At 36.7% G+C, this 8,826-nt stretch overlaps 2 protein-coding genes across 2 annotated transcripts; both read left to right on the top strand.

The window, feature by feature from the left end:
• Window positions 1–678: 678 nt before the first annotated feature.
• LOC107832638 (uncharacterized) lies at window positions 679–4,672 on the top strand. Its single transcript, XM_016660499.2, has 5 exons — window positions 679–1,038; window positions 1,137–1,233; window positions 1,762–1,861; window positions 2,689–2,777; window positions 3,725–4,672. The coding sequence occupies exons 1-5, from the start codon at window positions 879–881 to the stop codon at window positions 3,897–3,899; spliced, it is 621 nt and encodes a 206-aa protein (XP_016515985.1). The 5' UTR covers window positions 679–878; the 3' UTR covers window positions 3,900–4,672.
• A 447-nt stretch (window positions 4,673–5,119) lies between these two features.
• LOC107832636 (SNF1-related protein kinase regulatory subunit gamma-like PV42a) lies at window positions 5,120–8,187 on the top strand. The gene is made up of 3 exons (XM_016660496.2): window positions 5,120–5,643; window positions 6,746–7,100; window positions 7,634–8,187. The coding sequence occupies exons 1-3, from the start codon at window positions 5,216–5,218 to the stop codon at window positions 7,970–7,972; spliced, it is 1,122 nt and encodes a 373-aa protein (XP_016515982.1). The 5' UTR covers window positions 5,120–5,215; the 3' UTR covers window positions 7,973–8,187.
• The last annotated feature ends 639 nt before the right edge of the window (window positions 8,188–8,826 follow it).

Raw genomic sequence — 8,826 nt, 5'->3', positions numbered from 1 at the left:
AAGTAATTAAAAAATTATTGCTTGTCAATTCATTTCTCACAGTTCTTCAAAATGCCTTAAAAATATGTTTTGATCCAGAGAGTCCATGACATTAGTACATAGCTAGTTTGATGACTTTGAGGTCCTCTAAGAGTTAAGCACGGAAGGAAATAGTTATTTAATCACTGCAATGTACTTAAACTATTTAAGATGCCCAAGCGCACAAGTAATCTGCAAACAGTGAGCATATGATATGTACTGCTATAAATAAGATGATTATAATGATACATACCTTAATAAAATATGGCTCAACTTAGCGGGAGTTAAGAATAAAATTAGAGCTTCGTGTTGATAACGTGTAATAAAATAAAAGTAATGCAGTAAAATGTAAATAAGAAGAGATAGAAAGAAGAGAGAAGTGTTTTCTTCTTTCACTATGGTGTATTTTTCCATTGTAATTACATGACATTTTATATGCATAAAAAGTAAAGATGATGGACATAAAGTAGAAAATTTAATCTTTAAATTATTCACAATATGGACATCCAATATAGCATCCAATGTAGTATCCAAAGTAATATCGAATGCACGAACTATTGATAAACTCAAAATATTCTCATGAACCAATTGACAAATGCCCAATCCCCCTTCAGTAACTCTTTTTGTCTCCACTCGCGCGGCATATGAAAAAGCTGATAAGTCAATTAACTGACTGACAGCGCGTGCAACTTGAAATTGCTGAGTATAAATTCGTTTCCCTACTTAAAAGCGTGACCAAGCTAACGGTCATCTCTTTAAAAAACCGAACGTCTCTGAGTTTCTGTTTCAATGTCTCTCCACTCTCTCGTTTCCCGTGTATAATAGAAAAAAAACTAGGAATTTTTGAGTGTGAGCTAATAATGGTGAAGATCATAGCGTGCTTTCAGCTTCCAAATCGGAGTTCTAGGGTTTGGACTCCATTTCTGCTAAACAATGGACTCGTTCGGAGTTTTGGTTACCGCAAACTTCCTGAACAGCTACTCAATCTCTCCGTCCTCAAATTAGATGGCTCTTCATTCGGTAAAATTGGATGAATATTGGAGTAGTAGTTAAGTTTTCATTGCATTTCATTGTTGTATTATGGCTAATACCGGTTGTTTGAATGGAATTTTGAATAGTAATTCATATAGCGAGGAATGCTACAGTAGCAGACCTTAAGCAAGCAGTTGAGGAAGCTTTCAATTTCTCGCGGGAGGATGAAGGAAAAATTTTGTGGTATGAATTAAAGGTTATTTTGTACAGTTGATGACACTACACGAGAAACAAAGGCGAATCTAGCCTTTGCAATGGGTTCAATTGAGCTTGCTTTTAATTCGGTTACTTATGCATAAAAAGGGGAAGTATAATTAAATTCATATATAATGGACTCATAAATTGTGAGTTTTTAAATATTGGATCCGCATTTACGAGAAGGCATCACCATATTGGAGACATGCTTTTGTTGCACTGTATTAGATGTGCTGTGATAATATGATAATGGAAATGGAGTCAAATATTATAATTTTTTGGTGCAATGGTTCAGAAAGTTCTAGAATTGGTTGTTATAATAGAATTTGTCATTAATTCAACTGCTTGCTAGTAATTGGTGTTTGAAATTTTCACTGTGTAATGTCAGTGACAGCAATCTTGTTGAATGCAAATTGACTGAAATAAATGGAGTAAATTAAGATGGGAAGAAATTTTGAACTTCCATCTTGATGTAAATATGGTAGGTCTTAAAAGTTGTATTGCCTATTGATGCAGGTCGCTCGTATGGAGCCACTTCTGTTTGTGCTATGGAAGTCAGAAACTTGTTAATGACAAAGCTTTGGTTAGCTGTTTGGGAATCAAAGATGGAGATCAGGTCAGTAGCCTATTTTTCTTACTGATTTGGAATTTTTTTTTTAAAAAAAAGCTAAAGGAACTATGAGATGTGATGAGTTCTGTCGATGGATAGCCATGTGGGCTTATGATGCAGTCAGTGCTTGAAGAACCGTACGTACATACTAGCTCAGGCATCACATATTACTTAAGTTAGCATAGCTCCACATTTTCGGGACCAAAGCAAAGAATTTGTTCTTAAGCATACAATTTTCTTGCTTTCAGCCTCATGATATGTTTGAATCTTCCAGCTAGAATAAATTCTTGATCAAGTAATATATCTGCCTCGGCTGAAAATTTTGTGCCTATCTCTTGCTGGTTCCTATGACAAAGATAAGCTAGTACCTGTATCCTAACTAAGACTGGAACCTAGGAGAGATAATATGTGGATTCGAGGTATTGGAAATTCATCCCAGTTTATTGAATATGAATCTGCTTTGGATGTGCAGTGAATTGATAAATGTATCTACTTATTGGATATGATTCTGCTTTTGAATATGAATCTGCTTTGGATGTGCACTGAATTGATAAATATAGCTAGTAATTGGAAAACCTATGTGGCTTATAGAACAAGCAGTGAACATTCTATATCCAGTTTCTGCCTCTGTAGTACAAACACAAACATACACATAAATGTATGTAGACACACACAAGCAGTCAAACATACACTTTTTCTGAATACTTCATAATCAAGCTCTCATTAGTCGAAATGCTCTTATGAACTTCAAGAGTGGTCTCCCAATACACTCATTTTGTGCTTCTTACAATCGTGGTCTTACACTCTTTTTCTTTATTGTGTGGAGTCTGCAGCTTCAGTTTGCACAGCATGCGACATTGGAGTACAGGCCAGCTAAACAAAAATGGGGAAGCCAGAGTAACCAGTCCAAAGAATGCTCTATGTAAGGGCATTTCTAAGATGTGTGACCTTTCTTTTCTGAAGAGAGCAAATTTGACTGACCAAAGATATAGTTGATACCAGTATACCACTTCATTTGTATGTCATTTTGATACTCCAATATTTCCCCATTAGACATTTTAAGATAAAGCTGAATATTACTCCGTAATTAAGATAAGGAACCTGGTTGCTTTCTTTTGCCTGAATGCTTTCTTTTGGTTGTGTAAGATGTTATTTTCAAGAACCGATTAGCTTAAGTCTAGGCCTATAGTCCCCTAGAAGTTCATTATTGCCTGGGTATGAATATTTAGGTTGGTTCACCATTCTTACATTGAGGATTGTGTGATCATGAGTTTTGAACCTCCACCTCAAGTTCACAAGTACTGTCAATACTTCTTACCTCATATAATATGGAGACTCTATGACTGGAAAGTGTTATGCTTGTGGACCTCATTTCATAGTTCACAAGTACCTGTCAGTACTTCTGACCTGATATAATGTGGAGACTTCATAACTGGAAAGTGTTATGCTTGTGGACCTCATTTCATAGTTCACAAGTTGTCAATACTTCTTAACTGATATAATGTGGAGACTCCATAATTGGAAAGTGTTATGCTTGTGGACCATCTTCTTCTACTTGTCTGCCAACATCCTATCCTCTAAAATGGTTACACGAGCGTTAGTAACAGACAATCCCTGAATTTTGGGGCAGACTCATCTGTAAAAAGAGATGAGATTTGTCTTTGGTGCAAAACTAAACAGAGAGCATCGGCAGTCAAAGAGTTAAGTTGCAACTAGGTAACCAGCAAATAACTGATTTCTAACAGTGGCTTCAATTGCTGAGAACACATATTTTGGCTTATACAACGTAGCACTGCATGTTTGTATTTATATAATTTGATCATCTGTGAACAGAATTTTAGTGGCATTCTCTAACAGTTCCTTTGCCAGTTCAAATGCCCATGAAGAGAATGTTGAAGATCATGCCAACATTGATGCCCAAGAGAAAAGCAAAATGATTGGTGATTTAGACGAGGACGCAATTCCTGCACCAAAATTCAAGCGGTCTCATTTTTTAAAAGGATGGTTATCTCGATCAAAATTTTGGGCCACAAGAAAGTTCTAGGACTTGTATTCACCTTCACTATGCTACCGATGGGTCTTTAGAAGTTTGAATACTAACTAGAGCTGAAAAACTGACCAGGTAGAGTGAAAGGGGTGCCAAACTGCTTGTGGTGCTGTATATGTTGTTGAATGTGAAGATCATTATCTTTTTTGTTTATTGTGAATAGGTTGTTCAATCTGTAATTTGTGAGTGCTGGTTCAATTGTTATTAGCAAAGCGCTCAATGCTCATCTTAGTTACTCCAATCTCCTCAATGCAGTAGATAGTAGCTAGCGTGCTCTTAGAAAGATTGTGCTATATGATAGGATCAGTTAATACGATCTGCTTAGATTTCTCAGTTCTATGTTATATATAGATCATAGCTCCATCCTTCCGTTTTCTAATTTTCTGTCTTCCAGGCAAAGTGATATAAAAAGGGTATCCCGCGTTCACGATCCCGGAAAGGGCCGCATCCCGAGGGGCGTGACGTAGGTGTCAGCTTACCTTAATACAAGCATCAGTAGCTGATTTCATGGCTCGAAACGGTACTATAAGTGGTGGAACTAAATGGTACAGGTTCAATAGCAGAAGCTGGATAAAGCAAAAATGACACACAATCAGGAAATACCACTCAGGGGAGACAAGTTGCAAAGAAAATTTTAGCAAGGCTGTTTGTAGCCTAGTCCACTCGAGGTTGGAAAGTACTGTGCTAAAGTGACTCACTGTCCACTCGAATTTTATATAATTTTGAGAAATATTGAGTCCAACAAAGTGGATAGTTTATAGTCGGGCTCCAATGCGGTATTAAACATCGGGTGAAAACCAAAAAAAAATTGGATAGTATATCAGTATATTTTGAATCATCTCATATATTTCATAGCTTCTCCAAATTGCTCGATAATTAAACAAAGATAACCTGCTATAACCAATTGGTGTAACAAAAACTTACAGTGCATATAAGTTAAAAACTAATTATTCCGCTAAATTGAAAGATTATCCACTATAGTAATGATAAAACGCTCTAAACATCTCTATTACTAATTATAATTATACTAATTCCCCTTTAAGACGGATAGGAAGAGAGAATCTCAAAACAGGGTATTGCTCAAGACACAAGTACCACGTAGCAAACAAAAACAACACATGTCATTCTACCATTCCCTAATGCTGACACGTATTAAGCCAGATCATTCCTGTCTTCTGGATAGACCCTATATTAGGCCATTTCTCGAGTCTGCCAAAGTTACTTCTCTCTTGTTTTTAACCCATCTCTGAATCAACCAAAAGGAAGAAAAGAAAACCAAGTCTCAAAATCAAGAAACAGAGTATTTACAAACTATGCAGGCAACTATGGATGTACAAGAAAGCCCCAAAAAATCTAAGCAGCACCAAATGCTGAAAGACAAGCAAGTGAAGGATTTAATGGTAGACAAAAGAAGGCTAGTGGAGGTTCCATATACAGCCACATTAGCAGACACAATAAATACTCTGATGGCTAACAAGGTGGTGGCTGTTCCGGTGGCTGCGCCGCCGGGACATTGGATAGGAGCTGGTGGTTCTATGATTTTGGAGTCTGATAAACAAACTGGTGTTGTAAGGAAACATTACATAGGGATGGTTACCATGCTTGATGTTTTGGCTCATATTGCTGCAAATGGTAGTGCTGATGATGCTGATCTTGCTAAAAAGATGATGGTCCCTGTTTCCTCTATTATAGGACATTGTATTGAAAGTCTTAGTTTGTGGACCCTCAATCCTAATACTAGGTATGTTGTTGGTAATTATTTTTTAAATTGTTGCTATTATGTTGTTGTTGGTACCGTTTGTTACTTTATTTTCATTATTCCTTGAGCCGAGTGTCTATAAACCTCTCTACCTTGTGGTTCGGGAACGCATTATCCTCCCCAGATCCCATCTGTGTCCAGTGGCAGTGGCACGGGGTTCAGTTGAACCCGCTTCACCAAAAAATAATACTATGTATATTTATAAATTACGATAAAAGCCGCATAATTTTGTATAATCATTTTATTTGAACCCACTAGACAATTACTATTTTACTACGTGCATTCTAGGATTGAACCCGCGTCCACAAAATCCTCCCCAGATCGCATTTGTGTCCAGTGGCAGCGGGTTCAACTATCGTTGTCCAGTGGCAACGGGTTCAACTCGCTTCACCAAAAAATAATACTATTTATATTTATAAATTACGATAAAAGCCGCATAATTTTGTATAATCATTTTATTTGAACCCACTAGACAATTACTATTTTACGACCAAAATCCTGGGTCCGTCACTGGGTTTGTTGTTAGTCGTGAAGTTTAAACCAACAATGAAAAGTTAAAATGGTCTAATCTGAGGTGCTTAGAGCTAGAATAAAAATTAAAAGGGGCTAAGTTGTTCCTAATTATCTCCATTTAAATAAATTTTATGATATAACTACCGATTGCGATATTGGGGTAAAAGACCAAAATTTTGTTCATCACGAAGATATTGAGGTTAACCAGCGATATTGGGGTACTCAACCTAGCTCAACTTATGTGGCAGACTTTGCTTTTTAGTCTATCCAAAGGAAGGTTATATTTCTATTTTTAGAAATAATTTCACTTTATGCTTCTCATATTTTTCCTTTGTTATATGATTTATCGTCGCTAAAGGTTTGTTTTGCTAGCTTCTGCATGACACCTGCTTTTTCGGTCCTACCAGAATTAACCCAAATAGAAGTTCACCCAACTACTTACAGTATATGCATAATTTATGTAGTATATGTGTATAATTATGTATAATCAATGTATCATGTTGTACTTTGAGGTTCTAATTTTACAAATTTGTTGTACTAATTGGTTGCATTTGTTGGATTATATCTGAAGCATTGTGGATTGTATGGAAGTGTTTAGCAAAGGTATACACCGTGCTATGGTGCCAATCGATGGACAATCAGAAAATGTAGCTGGAGTTGAGCTCACGGAGTCTGCATCATGTTATCGAATGCTAACACAAATGGATCTGCTACGGTTTTTGAATGACTTCCAAGAGCTTAAAGTTATCATGTCGCATAAGGTCTCGGACAAACAATTACAAGCAGTCACAGCTTCTGTATTCGGAGTTACTAATAAAGCAAAAGTTATCGACGTCATCAAATGTATGAGAGCAGGTTCGCTCAATGCTGTACCAATCGTGGAGTCGTCTGATGACATAGTAGAAGATCATACTCAGCTTGTAAATGTAAGTTAAAACTTTGGTTTGTTCGCTCCTTGTGAATTTAGTTAACATGGTGTAGCAGTTTGTTACAACAACAACGAACCCAGTAAAGAGTAGGGAGGCTCTTTCCGAAAGACCCTCGGCTCAAGAACAGTGAAAATGAAACAATAAACAAACAGTAGCAATAATAAGGTAATAAGACACGGAAGCGGTAGGATAGAGCCAATAAGACACGGAATGTAGGATAGAACCAATCCTACCGGAAATAATGACGCACCCTGACCCTGTAATAACAGGGAACTAGGAATAGGAAAAAATAAGAAGAGTACTAATACTACTGGTAAGACTAGACGTAGCCACAACATTACTTCTCGACCTCCGCACCTTCCTATCAAGGCATGTCCTTGTCCTCAGTTACCTGCCCTATTTTTTCACGTCGCTAGACATACTTGTTCAGAATTGTTATCTGTAGTTATTTTTTTTCACGTCGAGAGTCATACTTTCTGAATTGTTATTTGTAGTTACTACACTGTCAAGTTTCATGTTGATATTTACAGGGGAAACAGAGGAAGATCATAGGAACATTTTCGGCAACAGACTTGAGAGGATGTCCTGTATGGCAACTGCAGCCTTTATTAAATCAAGGGGTTGTTGATTTCTTGAAGATGTTATCGGCAGCACAATTCTATGAATCTACAGGGCTGAGATCTTCGTCGAGGGAACTCGTTACTTGCCAACCAGAATCATCCCTAAGGGAAGCGGTAGAGAAAGCGGTTTCGAATCATGTGCATCGTGTTTGGGTGGTGGATGAACAAGGCTTGCTAGAGGGAGTAGCGTCCCTCACTGATATGATAAGAGTCATTCGGCTCTGGTATCTTACTGAGATTTTGCAATAATGTGTTCTAGTGTCAGGGAGATGTTTTGCGGGCGGTTTTGTATCTGCAATTTCTTTGTCTGGTTAGCGAGTGGGGTTTCCTTTATCTGTCTCTTTTACTAAAGAATTTGCTATCGGAAAGATCTTGTCACGTTAATCTTTTTGGCGAGATATGCACAATTCATGAGCGTGATGTAATATGGGTTTATGCTGAAATGTGCCTACATTTTTTATGTTCAACTAAGCATGTATCATGGAGTTTTATTAGGAATGCTAAGAGAGATGCTTTATGTATTGCAACATTATGTTTTTCCATTTCGTTTGCCAAAGATCATTGAATTATGCGATCGAACATGGTGGAGGCACTTTTTTTTAAGAAGATACGTACAGGTTAGGGGGAATGCATTTTTATGAGATAATGTTCGTCTTTTGGTCTTCCGGCAGTTCGGATTAAATATAGAATTTCGGTTTGGATTTTCGGTTTCGGTTTTTGGATTGAAGAAATAACAATCCAAATAAGTTCGGATTGGACCGGATTTTTTAAATTCGGTTTCGGATTAATGGGGTTGGATATTTTGGATTTTCGATTTTGAGCTTATAAGTTGACATGTTTCTTCTTTTTACAAAAATTAATATCCTAATGAAGTATTCATATTAAATTACCTGAAAAGTTACTCATTCTCACCGCAATCATCCAAATAAAGTATTCAAGTAATGAAATTACAATCAAGAAAATGCAACAGAGACATTAATACGGCTGATAAGAAGCAGTAATAGTAAATCATGCCCAAATAGAATATATTCTAACAGTATCTTAGTAATTAATATTACATATATGAAATAATATCTAATGGATAGGGTATTTAACTTATTATT

Source organism: Nicotiana tabacum, chromosome 8 (assembly GCF_000715075.1).
Source record: "Nicotiana tabacum cultivar K326 chromosome 8, ASM71507v2, whole genome shotgun sequence".
Taxonomy (NCBI): domain Eukaryota; kingdom Viridiplantae; phylum Streptophyta; class Magnoliopsida; order Solanales; family Solanaceae; genus Nicotiana; species Nicotiana tabacum.
This window is presented reverse-complemented; position numbering and strand designations above follow the sequence as displayed.